The sequence below is a fragment of the Lontra canadensis genome, unplaced genomic scaffold (assembly GCF_010015895.1).
Source record: "Lontra canadensis isolate GAN:19392208 unplaced genomic scaffold, GSC_riverotter_1.0 scaffold3, whole genome shotgun sequence".
Taxonomy (NCBI): domain Eukaryota; kingdom Metazoa; phylum Chordata; class Mammalia; order Carnivora; family Mustelidae; genus Lontra; species Lontra canadensis.
Window position 1 is genome coordinate 43,365,907 of NW_022630997.1, and position 14,104 is coordinate 43,380,010.

General features: G+C 47.0%; 1 protein-coding gene and 1 long non-coding RNA gene across 5 annotated transcripts in view; one reads left to right on the top strand and one right to left on the bottom strand.

Moving 5' to 3' along the window:
* Window positions 1–5,345, top strand: part of MICU1 (mitochondrial calcium uptake 1) — a 235,625-nt gene extending 230,280 nt beyond the window's left edge. For all 4 annotated transcript variants that reach the window (XM_032840752.1, XM_032840762.1, XM_032840772.1 and 1 more), the window contains one exon: window positions 4,350–5,345. In XM_032840752.1, coding sequence (XP_032696643.1) covers window positions 4,350–4,510 — 161 coding nt within the window. In that variant the 3' untranslated portion in view covers window positions 4,511–5,345. The remainder of the gene's footprint in view (window positions 1–4,349) is intronic.
* A 669-nt stretch (window positions 5,346–6,014) lies between these two features.
* LOC116857016 lies at window positions 6,015–14,046 on the bottom strand. Its single transcript, XR_004380671.1, has 3 exons — window positions 14,009–14,046; window positions 7,873–7,918; window positions 6,015–6,277 (listed from the first exon to the last, which is right to left on the bottom strand). It is a non-coding gene; the product is annotated as an uncharacterized LOC116857016 (long non-coding RNA).
* Between the last annotated feature and the right edge of the window lie 58 nt (window positions 14,047–14,104).

Below are 14,104 nucleotides of genomic sequence, written 5' to 3' on the forward strand. Positions count from 1 at the left end.
TCTTTAAAAAAGGAAACAATCAACTCTAGGGGTGATCTTAAAAGGGAAATAAACTCAATTATAAAAGCTCAGAAAAGGGGACAAAAATATTAGATCCAACTTGCTGCTTCATAGACTAAGAGTCTATGTCTAGATTATCTGTCTAGAAAGAAGGTGATTATCTGTCTAGAAAGAAGGTGGTCCTGATCTTCCCCGCACCCCCCAGAGCACATCGCAGTCATTCGCATCCCATTTCTGCCTTCCAGCTCGCAGCGGTGTGTCTGCGACCGCTCTGTAGCTTAGCCCACGTGAGAGGTTCCCCTGTGGTGTCGGTTCTCAGCTACATTGCCTGATGCAATACTGCTGCTATTCACCGTGGAGGCTCACACCTTTTCTCAGTGCTTACTAAGAGCCAGGCACTGTGCTAAGCTGCTCAGGTAACCCTCTGAGTCGGAGACATTTTTCACGACATTTTCCAGATAAGGACGCTGAGACTCGGGTGAGGTCATTTCCCCAGGAGCACATAGGTAATGGTAAGGTGGTAGTAGCACAGCTAAGCTGTGAATCCAAGCTGGCCGCCTCCCTCTATGCTCTGTTCCCTCCCCTGCTTGTTTCCCAGCGGGGATTCATGCTCAGCTTCCTCCAGGAAGTGAAGCTAATGGAATCCCGGAACCAGGTCAGAAGTTCCTGCCTTGGTAAAACCTTTGTTCTGGCCCCAGCATAATAATGAAACACTCTGGCTTTTTCATTCCTCAGCTTGTTTCAGTTTGTCTTCATTACTACAGGTTACACTCTCTCCGTGTACGTGACCTAACTTCCCTACTATACTGTGAGCTTTTTTAAGTTTTTACTTCAATTCCAATGAGGCGGGTGTTACATTAGTTTCAAGTGTACCATATAGAGATTCAGCGACTCCATACATCCCCCCCTCGGCCCCGCCCCATGCACATCACAGCTCCCTCCTTAATCCCCATCACCTGTCTCACCCGTCCCCTCACCCACCTCCCCTCTGGTAACCAGCCACTTGTTCTCTACAGTTGAGAGTCTGTTTCTTGCTTTATCTTATTTTTTTTTCCTTTGGCTTGTTTTGTTTCTTAAATTCCACATGAGTAAAATCATACAGTATCTGTCTCTCTTTGATTTTGCTTAGCATTTATACTCTCTAGCTCCATCCATGTCATTACAAATGGCAAGATTTCATTCTTTTTATGGCTGAATAATATTCCATTCTGTGTGTGTGTGTGGACAGACATACATACACACCATACCTATTTTATTCATTCAGCAGTTGATGGACACTTGGGCTGCTTCCATATCTTGGCTATTGTAAATAATGTTTTGCTGTAAATAAATTGTGAGCTTTTTAAGGGTTGTTGCAAGGCCTTTATTCTGTTGGACCCCTCCATAGGACCTCAGATAGTACTTTGCACATAACAGATGTCATTAACTTGAGTTATTGAAGTTATCTAGTTGAACTTGAGTTATTTAAACCTCCCAACTGCACCCACAACCAGGTCTGAGTGGAAGAAAACTGCAGTGTTAGGGCAAGAAGATGGCCTCACCCTCACGTAGGGTTGGGTCATTTTCTAGTGCTGCCCTGTTCGACATGATATTCTACTAGTTTCATGTGGGTATTAAATTTAAATTAGCTAAAATTAAAAACAATTTAAAAGTCAGTTCCTTGGTCTCTGTAGCCACATTTTAAGTACTCAGTAGCTGCATGTGACTAGTGGCTACTGTCTTAAATAGCACAAATAAAAAAATTTCCCTCATCAAAGAGAGTTCTAAGGAACAACACTGCTCTAGAGAGGTTACCATTCCTCAGATTTTGGTTTTTATCCTTATCATTTCTGGGTGGCTTGAGTTTTTTCCAAAAACCACAGTTTTATAATTTTTGAAGCCAGAGAGCTGCTCTGCAAAGTAAACATGGGAATAAAGGCAGGCAGCCTCACAGCTCCCCACTTCTCCTACGAAGACCTGAGAAATGAAATTTGCGCCTTTTAGAAGGAGGTTCTGTCAGTATCTACTTGAATCCACCTTTTCAAAAATAATTTAACATCTCCGGGGCTTATTTTCTTAATCTATAGAAAAATGAAGTATATATTAAATTTAAAAATCCATTGTTATTTTTATGCACTAGATCTTAGGTCAGAATGCCAAAGGACATTGACTTTTCAGACTTGTTGACCTGAGAATTTAGAGTTGCACTCACAGATCACACATGCACACAGATGACAATTCAGTCATGCACCTGCTTCATGAGTAAGCCATTCACCTTGATCAGCTCTGGCCCTAGGGAAGAAGGAAGCAAATCCCATGGCAGTCTAAATGACCTCAGATTTTTTAAGCCTCTCTTTATAAAAATATTAAGAATCTCATTTGGACCTTTTTAAATCCTTTTAGTTATATTCTTTTTTTTTTTTTAATTTTATTTATTTATTTATTTATTTGAGAGAGAGTGTGTGCACAAGTTGGGGGAAGGGCAGAGAAGCAGACCCCCTGCTGAGCGGGGAGCCCTACCAGGACTCCACCACAGGACCCTGGGATCATGACCTGAGGCTGAAGGCAGGCGCTTAACTGACTGAGTCACCCAGGTGCCCTTTTAATTATATTCCTTTTTTCTTTTTAAAGATTTTATTTATTTATTTATTTGACAGACAGAGATCACAAGTAGGCAGAGAAGCAGGCAGAGAAAGAGAGAAGGAAGCAGGCTCCCCATTGAGCAGAGAGCCAGATGCGGGGCTTGATCCCGGGACCCTGAAATCATGACCTGAGCCGAAGGCAGAGGCTTTAACCAACCCACTAAGCCACCCAGGTGCCCCCTTTTAATTACATTCTTAACAAGCCATATCACTGATCACTTTTCAATCAGCCAGGCTACTTTTTAACTCTTTATGTTGAAGTATACACATACAGAAAAGTGCAAATATCATTAAGTATGCAGCTTGCTAAATTTTTAAGAACTGAACACACCTGTGTAAGCAGTATTATCCAGAAATATCACATTGGCAGGACCACAGAGGTCCTGGTCCAGAAACAGGACCTGGTGCCGCCTTCTAGCCACTTCCTCTCCCATGGGCAGTCCCTCTCCTGACTTTCAGTACCATAGGTTAGGTCTCCCTGGGTTTGCTTGTTTGTTTGATCTTGCTGTGAGGTATCTTTGAGGCTGTCCATGCTCCCTTCAGCCAGCAAACATGAGCCAGTGTAGGTTTTCAGGTACTCTGTACAGAAGTAGACCCTGTGTTCTTCTTTCCACTCTCTTCCCAGACCAATCGATCGTCAGTAAAAGTCTATTTTATGGTTTCCTATTGTCTTATCACCCCCAGTAATGGCTGCCATTCTTTCAAGCAGACATTTACTCCTGGGCATGTAGTCAGTGGGTAACTATCCTCTACTGTTGAAATGGTTACTCTTCCGTGTGGCTTGAGAGGTTGACCTTTGGTTAAATGAGATATTCTCCAAGTTCCTCTCCAGACCTGAGAGTTTGTCACTGAAGAGGGTGGAATGCGAGGCCATGAGAAGATGGGCTTAACCCAAAACCAGATTTTAATTTGGGTTTTTACCATGAACCGCCCCCTCCCTCTCTCACCTGGACTATTCCTGACTGACTCCCTACTGCCGTTCTCCAGTCCCATCCCCATATATCCAGCCAGAGGAATCCACCCAAAATGGAAATCTTTAATTCCATCTCACTTACTTGCAGTCCTTTCCTGGTGCTCCACTGCCTAGAAGATAAAGCACAAACCCTTTAGTGAAAATACAAGACCTCTGGGGACCTGTCTCCTGCCCGCCTCTTCCGTTTACTTCCCCACCTCTGTGTGCACTTCCTAACTACTCAGCAGTCGCCTTGCTCCCTGCCTGTGCCTTTGTTTATGCTACTGCCACTACCTGGAATGCCTCCCCATCCCACTCCCCTTTACTTGGCCAATTTCTGCTCATCCTTTGGGATTCAACTTAGGAGTGGCCTCTAGGAAGCCTTTACCTTCCGTACTGCACCGCCCCCAGCCCGGGTTCGATCCCTTCCTCTGGTCCCACAGAGCATCTTCTCTTTACCCCACAATGGCATTTACCACACTGTTGAAATAATGTATTTGTCTCTCCCACAACCTGGGAGTATCTCAAGGGACAAAGTCCTGTTTACCTCTTTATTCTCAATTCCTATAGTATATTCTTGTTCAACTTTTGTCACACACACTAAACTCTCACCGAGTGTAATCGGAAACATCAAGGAAGGAGCAAACCATTTGTTTGAATTTGGCTGTGAGAGTACACTGGGCTTTGGAACCCACGTTGCATGAACAATGGAATTTTCTCAGTGTCTTTGTTCCAAGGCCTTCACTTATCCCTCTTGTGTTTGCCTCTTCCTCTAGGCAATGGGGAGCTGAGCAATAAGGAATTTGTTTCCATCATGAAGCAGCGGCTGATGAGAGGCCTCGAGAAGCCCAAAGACATGGGCTTCACCCGCCTCATGCAGGCCATGTGGAAATGTGCACAGGAAACTGCCTGGGACTTCGCTTTGCCTAAACAGTAACACAAAACTGCAGGAGGGACCTCCTCCTCCACCTAGAGCACCCTGACCCCTGAGACAGAGCCTTGGCACAACCCTTCCGGCTGCTGCTTCTGGAAGTAGTGCTCCCTTCCTCTTGGGAATGATCTCAGGATTCAGCCAGTCTCCCCTCTCCCCCCTTCCCCTGGCTCGGCATTTCTTCTAGGCTCTGCTTCTGCCCAGTGATCATCCCCACAGGTTCTCAGAAACATGAACAAGTCCTAAAAAGTCAGACTTCTGGCACCTTCCTCAGCACTATGCCTTCAAGCACCCTATGGATAAAGAATGCAGGGAACCATCCACATACCTGCCAACCCTGGCGACCGCTCAGTTCTTCAGTCCTTTTTGCTGTGGATTTACATTGGGAGCATTCCTTGCTTTTCCTCCCACTGGTGACTTTAAGCCACAAGTTGGGCAGATGTCTGAAGGGCAGAAGGAAGACTGTGATGAAGGGTCATGGGGAGGGGTCGGGTGGCCTGAGCTGGAGGGAAGCCTGGGCCAGGGAAACGACCCATGTTGGTCCCCAGGGTGGCTTCGAGGCCTGCTCCGGGCAGGTGATATGCGCAGCGGGAATGGAGCAGGGTTTGGAATTTCGATCAGCTGCTTCACGGCTCTGAGGCTCCCTGAGAGGACTCCGCCAGCACTCGGTGCCTGACGAGCAGCAGTGATTGAGTCCGTGTTCCCCGCAAGTGCCATTTCCCTCCAGGAGTGCGTCTCTGAAGCCGAGGCCTGGCTCACACCCGGTCTGCCCGCTGTCTTAAACACTTGTAAAATATCACTTTAATTATAACAGTTTGCAGTAAACTCCCCCCCCCAACCCGCCAAAGGCTCTTATGTCTTTTATTTTAGGATCCTCTGGGGTACTTCTCTTTTCATTTCTCCACTGGGTTTGAGATCCTGCTAGCAGCAGACGTGTTTTCTTTCTACTAGTGTCTGGTTCTTTCTATTGAAGGGCAACTGTAGACACAAAAGGTGAGGGTGTTAGGAGGTTAGCGGTGGCGCTGTCCCCACACAGTCTGGGTGGCATTTCATCTTGGGCCAGGTGCACGTGCCTTGATAACTCAGACACCACGATTAGGAACAAAGGTGGGGCAGGAGAGTATATGAGAATCCTCCAGTGTGGTGGACCTCCATGTAGGAGGCCCAGCACCCAGTGTGTTATATGGACTCCACTCTCACGAACGCCGGTGGCCTTGAACAAGCAAGCAATTTTCCATCTGTTTCCTAACTCTAAAATGCCAGGGTTGAGCTTTAATGGGCTCTCAGATTTCCTCCAGGTCCAAAAGCCTCTTGTTCACTTCTCCAGAATGTCTGCAGCCTCCAGAGCCTCCCCGTGATGCTCCCTGGCTTCAGAGCATCTCCAGTCCAGTGTAATAACCTCCACACCGAAACTCCAGTGCTTCCTGCGAGACCTGCAAGTTGGCAGGGAGGGTTTATCTGCCAAATAAAGTAGAGGCCTGGGTCTGTGACAGTATCAACCCCAGCATTTTCTCCAGAGCAAGCTAATAACCTCGTTTCCAACATCCTTTCTGGGAGCAGATTCAATTCTCTCTCAAAGGAGTTTGCCACTCACCCACCTCATCTACCCTCCGGTCTTTCTCTCCGTTCTTGGGATTGGAATTCCCGGCACCCAAGTGCAGCCTTTGCCTTGCTCATTGCTCCGGAGCTGAGGCATCAGCGAAATGTGAGCTTGTCTTAAATTGGTCCCAGGATCTCCAAATCACTGTTATCCACAATCCTGGTTTCTCCAGCCTGAAAGAGAAATCCCATTCACAGCCTTCATGGGGCCGTCGTTTCCCTGCAAGAAGAGATCTGCTGATTGGCCTGGGTTCACTGAAGCTGAAAGGCAGAGCACAGCAGGGGATGGTAAAGATCTTCCCTACATCTTGAAACCCAGCGTCAAGGGCCCTCACCCATCACAGGTACACGGAATTCCAACCGAGCTCCTTTAGCCACCAGGAGTGGCAGAGGCAGCACCGGGGGTCCAGGTGCTCAAGAAGACAGGATGATCATACTTTGGCACAATTGGGTTTAAGGTGCAGGTGAGAGGTACCAGCTAAGTCACCCAGAGGAGGCCAGGGTCCCCCAAGGGAGTCCTTGAGCAAGGCGGCATGGGAGCGGGCTGAGAGGGTTCTACGAGGCAGCATCTGGGATAAGCTGGGAGCACCGGGGAACACAAAAGGCTGATAACGTGCTTCTCTGTTCATTCAGACTGTTGCTCTGCCTGCATAGAATAATCTCCCCCCTCTTCCTTCAAGCCTCCACTCCAGCTGTCCCCTGCTTGAGAGGCCCACCTGGGCCATCTTCCTGACAAGACAAGTCACCCCTCCTCTGCCTCCCAAAGCTCACACCCCCCCCCAACAACACTGCTGTAATCGATGTAATGTTTGTGAGATCATCGCCCCCAAAGTTCAGACCCAGAGCAGTGACATGGTCAAAGAAACAGTCCACCACCAAAAGCCGATGTTATAATAACTCTTGAACAATGTAAAAACAGTATTAGCAATGCCTCCGTAAATTGCTCCCACCTACCCACAGCCGTTCTCTGTTTGCTGCTGTTTTTCATTTCTTTAAAAAACAAAGAACAAAACATGAAGAATTGTCCAGCTCTAGCCCTTTAGACTTCAGGGAGGGAAAGAAACTGAGTGGGGGACCCAGGCTGCTGTGCTTCCTTGCGGGCCTGGGCTCAGCGTCATCCACAAGCACGAGCAGAGAGGCAAATGGGCTTAAGGACATGTGTACTCTTCAAAAATTACCATATTAATAGCTTTTAGTGCCTCACCTAATTTTAGCTCTGGCTGAAGCATGTGCACTTGAAATGAATTGGAGGCTAAGGAGGGAGAAGTCCAGACCATGGCTGCTACCAGATAGGAAAGAAGGGACAGCAGCCTGGGAGCCAGCAGCCAGGTCCCCCAGCTGGAGCATCCTCTCCAAGCGTTAGCGTGGCCCAAGCCAGATTATGTGCCCCCAAGAGGCTTATAGAAGGAAGGACGGACCGGAGGCGCGCGTTCAGCTCTCAGGCTTCAAATGCCACCTACTGGCAAGAAGGCTTAGCACAGGGAGTCTGGTCTGGAGCAGGTGAGGGGAGGCTCCCTGAATCCAGCCTCCCCAGCCCTGCTCCTGAGAGTAGCCCCCCACCAGGGACCACGGTGGCACGGTGGGGGGCGGGATGAACAGCCAGAGGTGGACCCTAACCATGAGGAGAGACGGTATGGATAGGATTATAATTGAGAAGCGGAAAGGAGCAATGCTTGGGGATTGTTCCTGTGGCTCCGGAATAGGAATTTTTACTAGCAAATGAGAGGGTGTGAGTTACTCTGTTCACTCCACAACTCTTTACTGCTCACCTGCCATGTGCCAGGCACTGAGCAAGGTCTTCAAGGAGTTTGTGTTCTAGAGAAAGGAAACAACAAGGTTAAGTACACGCTGGTATGAGAGCACTTAGAACAGCAGAAGGGCCACCCAGTCCAGATTTGGGAGCTCAAGTCAGGCTTGCAGAGGAAATGACTTATTTTTAAGGTTAAAAAAAAAAGTCACCAAGGTCTGTGAGTTGAGAAGGAGCTAACAACCGGGGACGGGGTGGGGCGGGGGGACAGGCAGAGGCCACTGTGCTTGCAAAGATCCAAAGGCCAAAAAAGCATGTTTCTGGGAACTGAGTTCTAAGGAGTATCCAGAACAGATTGGGGAGTGATTTTGTGACCTAAGAATGAATTAATATGGCAATCTTCACACACACACAGATTAAAAATGCATTTGAGGATTATAGAACACACATAGGTTATAGGGGAAAATTATGATGGAAATTTTTTTTAATTTTATTTCATTTTATTTTATTTATTTGAGAGAAAGTGAAAAAGATCGAGGAGAGGGGTAGGAGAGGGAGAAGCAGGCTCCCTGCTCAGCACGGGAGCTCAATCCCAGGACCCTGGAATCACGACCTGAGCCAAAGGCAGGCGCCCAACTGACTGAGCCATCCGGGCACCCCATGATGGAAATTCTAAAATGCTTAGAACTGAATATGATAATGAAAATACTAAATATTAAGACTCGTGGGACACAGCTAAAGGGAAACTTAAAACTTAACTTCCATACTTACTTACAGATGATAGGCTGACAGTAACCTAAACATCTGCCTCAAGAAGTTGGAAAAAGTGTGCCTGCGTGGCTCAGTTGGTTAAGCCTCTGCTTTCGGTTCAGGTCATGATCCCAGGGTCCTGGGATCGAGCCCTGTGTGGAGCTCTCTGCTCAATGGAGAGCCTGCTTCTCCCTCTCCTGCTCTCCCTACACTCTCTCTCTCTCTCTCTCTCTCTCTCAAATAAATACATAAAATCTTTTAATAAATAAATGAAAAGTTTTAGAAGTTCAAAAGTTTTAAAAGAAGTTGGGGGAAAAAATCACCCCAAAAAAAAAATAAAAAGAGCAAAAATAAAAAATGTTAGACAATTTAAAGTATATAACTAGATACTACAGAAGTTTAAAAACAATATTAGGAACAATTTTATGCCAATAAATTTGAAACCAATAGTTTCCTAGAAAATATAACACAAGAAAAAAATTAAAATCCGAATAGGCTATAATAAAGTGAATCAGTAGTTTAAAAACCCACTTATGACAAAAAATACCAAACCCAGATGGCTTCATGAGAGGAAAAAAATAGAACCAGATCCTGTAGGACCCTTAAAGCCCCATTAAGGAGTTGGGACTTTATCTTAATTATAATTAGGAGCCACTAAAAGATTTTAAGCCGGAAGATGACGTAATGAGCTTTGCATTTTTGAATGATGACTTTGCATGCAAAGCCACAGATGGATTGGAGTGGGATCCAGGTTGGAGACTGCTATAATAATCCACTTAGCAGATGCTGGGAGCCTGGATTAGGGCAATGGCTGCAGAGTTGGAGTAGCTAACAGAATTGGGAGATATCTACGTCAGGCCGGGGGGGTGGGTGTGGGGTCATGTAAGTTGGAGGATGATGAGGGAGAGCGAATAATTAAGGATGACACCCAGATTTCTGTTTAGGTAACAGAGTATATGGTAGTGCTCCTCTGTGGAAATGGGAAACAGAACCAGGTGTGGCTGGAGAAAGAGGAGGCTTCTTTGACATGCTCAGGTGCCTAAGACATCCCGGTAGAAATGTCTGATGGGTGCTCAGGTATATGGATCTGGACCCAGGGGCACCTGGGTGGCTCAGTCAGTTAAGCGTCTGACTCTTGGTTTCGGCCTAGCTCATGATCTCAGGCTCGTGAGATTGAGCCCCACATCCGGTCAGTGCTCAGCCGGGAATCTACTTGAAGATTCCCTCTGCCCCTTCCCCCACTCACGTGCTTGCTTGCTCTCACTTGCTCTCGCTCTCTCTCAAATAAATAAATCTTTAAAAAAAAAAAAAAAAGAATATATGAAACATTAACTTTAAAAAAAAAAAGGAATCTGGACCCAGGAAAGGGATCTAGGGTGGAGATATGGTATAGGAATCCATCCTAAAAACCTGGGTTCTCCCAAGTTCAAGGCCAACTAATCACAAACACATAAAGTCTGACTTATCTTCCCAACTATAAAGTACTAACACCAGCTCCATGTCTTCCCTAGGGAAAATTAGGAGTAAAGATCATTCAAGTGAAAGGACTTTGAATCAAAGAACCTGTGCTTGGTGGGTCACCTATGAGGAGACAGGTTTGGTAGAAAGGGCTGCCCAGAGTGCTTGGGTGGCTCAGTGGGTTAAGCCTCTGCCTTCAGGGCGCCTGGGTGGCTCAGTGGGTTAAAGCCTCTGCCTTCAGCTCAGGTCATGATCTCAGGCTCCTGGGATCGAGCCCCACATCGGGCTCTCTGCTCAGCAGGGAGTCTGCTTCCCTTCCTCTCTCTCTGCCTGCCTCTCTGCCTACTTGTGATCTCTGTCTGTCAAATGAATAAATAAAATCTTAAAAAAAAAAAAAAAAAAGCCTCTGCCTTCAGCTCAGGTCATGATCTTAGAGTCTTGGGATCGAGTCCCGAATTGGGCTCTCTGCTCAACGGGGAACCTGCTTCCCCCACCTTGCCTGTCTCTCTGCCTACTTGTGATCTTTCTCTGTCAAGTTAAAAAAATAAAACTTTTAAAAGAAAGAAAGGGCTGCGTGTGCTCTGTGCTGTCCTCCAGTCTCCAGCCCCGCCTAGGTGTCAAGACCTCCTTTTTCTCTAGGGGAAGTGAGAAGGCAAAAGACTACAGCAGAGATCCGAAGATGTGATGGGAAAATATTTATGCATTCATTCAACAATTTGTTGAAAATCAAATTGAATATTCAATCACCTGTCAGTCTTTCACGCACAGGTGAATTTCCACTATCTTCGGTGTGAGGTTTAGGTTTTCTTCTTTCTTTTCCCATATGTGAACATTCATATGGTTCCAAGATCAACCCCAACATTAAAAGGTGTACAGGGGTGCCTGGGTGGCTTGGTCAGTTGAGCATCCCACTCTTGGTTTCGACTTGGTTCATGGTCTCAGGGTCGTGGGATCGGGCCATGCATCAGGTGTCAAGCTCAGCGCAGAGTCTGCTTGTCCCTCTCCCTCTTTTCTTCCCCCTCCGCTCTCTCTCTCACAGATAGATAGGTAGATAAAATCTTTAAAAACAAAAAAGGCATACGTTGGAAAGCCTCCCAGCCATTCCCACAGCTGCATAGTATTCCATTGTAAACCATGGTTTAATCAATAAGAGTAGTTTCTCAGGGAAAGATTCTGGAGCCTGGAGCTCTCTGAAGGGCTTGGTGGGTCACATTTGGAGGCAGCAAGGGACACTGGGGAACCAAGGAGCAAAAGAGCAAAGGACAGGGAGTGGGGGATACTCCACTGACTCGGCAATTCCTCCTGAAGTTTTCGGCAGGAATTTAGCCCCTTGGCTAGTTCAGGGAAACTCTGAATAAAATGTTTAGAGAGAGAAAAACCTGTCTCTAGGATTCACTTACTATTCATTTGTTTGAGCCCATAGTAGGTATCAGGCCCTGAGCTCAGGCCATGGGGAACATAAGGGCAAAATCTCCATCTTGATTTTCCTGGAAACAGGTGTGCCAGCTGTGGAGGGCAGTGAAGGTGAGGGTCCATGGAGAGGCCAGACTGACGGAGGAGGAGGTCCCTTCGCAGCCTCAGATCTTGCCTCAGATGTCATCGAGGATCCTACACACACAACTAGCAACTTCCCCTCCCGAGCCTTGTCTGTTGTACTTGCCACACTGTGCTCTCATTAATATCGAGCTCCCCTATTAGACTGTGAGCTCCCCAAGGTCAGGCACTGTCCTTTAGTCATGATGCATTCTGAATCCCTTGAGTTCTGGACAGTGCCGGGCTTCCCATATACACATCTGGCTGTTAATTCTACTTTGGGGCTCCTGGGTGGCTCAGCCATTAAACATCTGCCTTCGGCTCAGGTCATGATCCCAAGGTCCTAGGATGGAGCCCCACACTGGGCTCCCTGCTCAAGGGAAAGCCTGCTTCTCCCTCTTCCTCTCCTCCCTGCTTGTGTTCCCTCTCTGTCAAATAAATAAATAAAATCTTTTAAAAAATTAATTCTACCTTTTCACAGAGATGGAGGTGAAGCTGAGCCTGGAAGAGCAGGTTAGCTTGGCCAGATGGGAAAGATAACTTAGGAGGACAGGCAGATAGATAGGACTGGGGAGAAATGTCTTAGAGGAGATGGGGAGGGGATGATAGAGGAGATTAAAGCATAGTTAAGGTCGGACTGAATTCTTGGTGTCCGCAGAAGCGAGAAATATGGAAGCTGGTGGTCATCCAACACAAAGACAGTGTCAGCTCTAGAAGCAAAATGAGGAGACGCTGAGAGTCATTTGCAGATTGATTTCCCCAGTGTCTTCTCCTGGGTATCTGTGGAGGCAATTAAGGACTTTTTTCCCCTCTCTTTCAATGAGCCTTGTCCTCCCACAAATACTGGGATCCCAGCTAGTCAGGAGAGACATTTCCAATTTTTCCCTCAGATCAAAATCATGACATCTTGGCTTCAAGAACTATCAAGGAGAAACTGTAATTCCAACCTGGCATACCAGTTCCATTTTTAAACAAAATCGATAAACCAAGGACCATAATGCTTAACTTGAACTGAGCAGGAGTGTGGCTCCCTTCCTGGCCTTTGGACTGAGAAGGACCCATAGAAAGTCGAATTGCCTCAAGACAAAAAGTACACCCAGTTTGAGATCTAGAAGAAAGGTAAGGCTTAACAACATGGAGGCTAGTCGGATCAGCATTGAGGTACAGTTTATAATCCTTCTGAAACAACAAAGGCTTCCTGAATTGAAACAATTCCGAACCCCAGCTCAGCTGCAGAGAGGAAGGAGAGGAATGCAGAAAAGTCCTACCACATACACAGGCTCAGCCTGTCTCTCCAGAGCCTTACTGCTCCAGACCCTGCCAACCAGGCCAAATAACCGACTACAAACTCAAAATTTAAGTAAGGTTTTGTCCTTTATATGTGTTGCTGGAAAGGAGAAGACGGCTCACCAGCCAGTAGCTGGGCGATCATTCCTTAACACAATGAAATTGCAGGCCTCTTTTTCCACAAGTGCCCTCTTCACAAAGTGAAGGACCTGTGGTCAGCCAGAGAAGAGGGGCCTCGGGATACTCAGGAAATGGAAGAGGAGACTTCAGGGTACTTAGCGGAAGAGGGGAAGATGGGAAATTGGGCGTGGCGGTCCTAGATCAACACACCTCACAAAGGCCATCTGAGAGGGGTCCTAGTGTTTATCCACTAACATATGCTAGAGACCTGTCAATCTGTGGAGGCCTTTTCTCCAAGGGTAGGGTTCTCTTCCGAAGGAGGGGCTGATTTCTTCGCCACCAGGCTATTCTCTCGCAGGCCAGCTGGCAGTCCGAAGGGTTTGCCCTTAGGAAGGGAACTGAGGGGATGGAAAGGAAGCTGGACGTGAAGAGATTTCCAAGGAATGAGCATGTGGAGCCAAGGATGCCCTGCTTCTTATGACACAGAGAAAATAAAACCTACTTGTAAAGAAGGTCCTTATGTTCTCACTTCCAAATTTACCGGCTGCCCTGCGTGTACCTAGCACACCGCCTTCCCTCCCGAAAGCCAAAGAGGCGTCCACACAGCTGTCTAAGGCCATCCCCTCACTGGTGCCCCAGATCCCCCACCGACTGCTGTAATTGTCTCCCCTCTCCTCTGCATCACCAACATTTCTTGACCACTTACATGATTCCTATCCCAGATTTAAAAAAACAAAACCAAAAACTTCTCCACGTTCCTCTCCACCACCAATCCACTTCTTCCTCACCCTCAGTCTCTCAAATTCATTCCTAGCAGGTTTTCACCTTTACCATCCACTGACAGCAACCTTGTCAAGGTCACCACTGACCTCCACATGGTCACATCCAGGGGTTGTTTCTCAGTCATCCTGCTGCTTGGCCTCCCCACAGGGTTTGCCAAAGTTGGACCTCGCCCTCCCTCTTGAAACATTTACTTCACTGGACTTCTGAGAACTCATTTTCTTACTTACAAGCTGCTTCTTCATTCTCCTTTCCTGGTTCCTCTTCCTCTCCCAGACCTGTAAATAAGCAAGCCACAGGACTCAGTAATCAGACTAATATTCTTT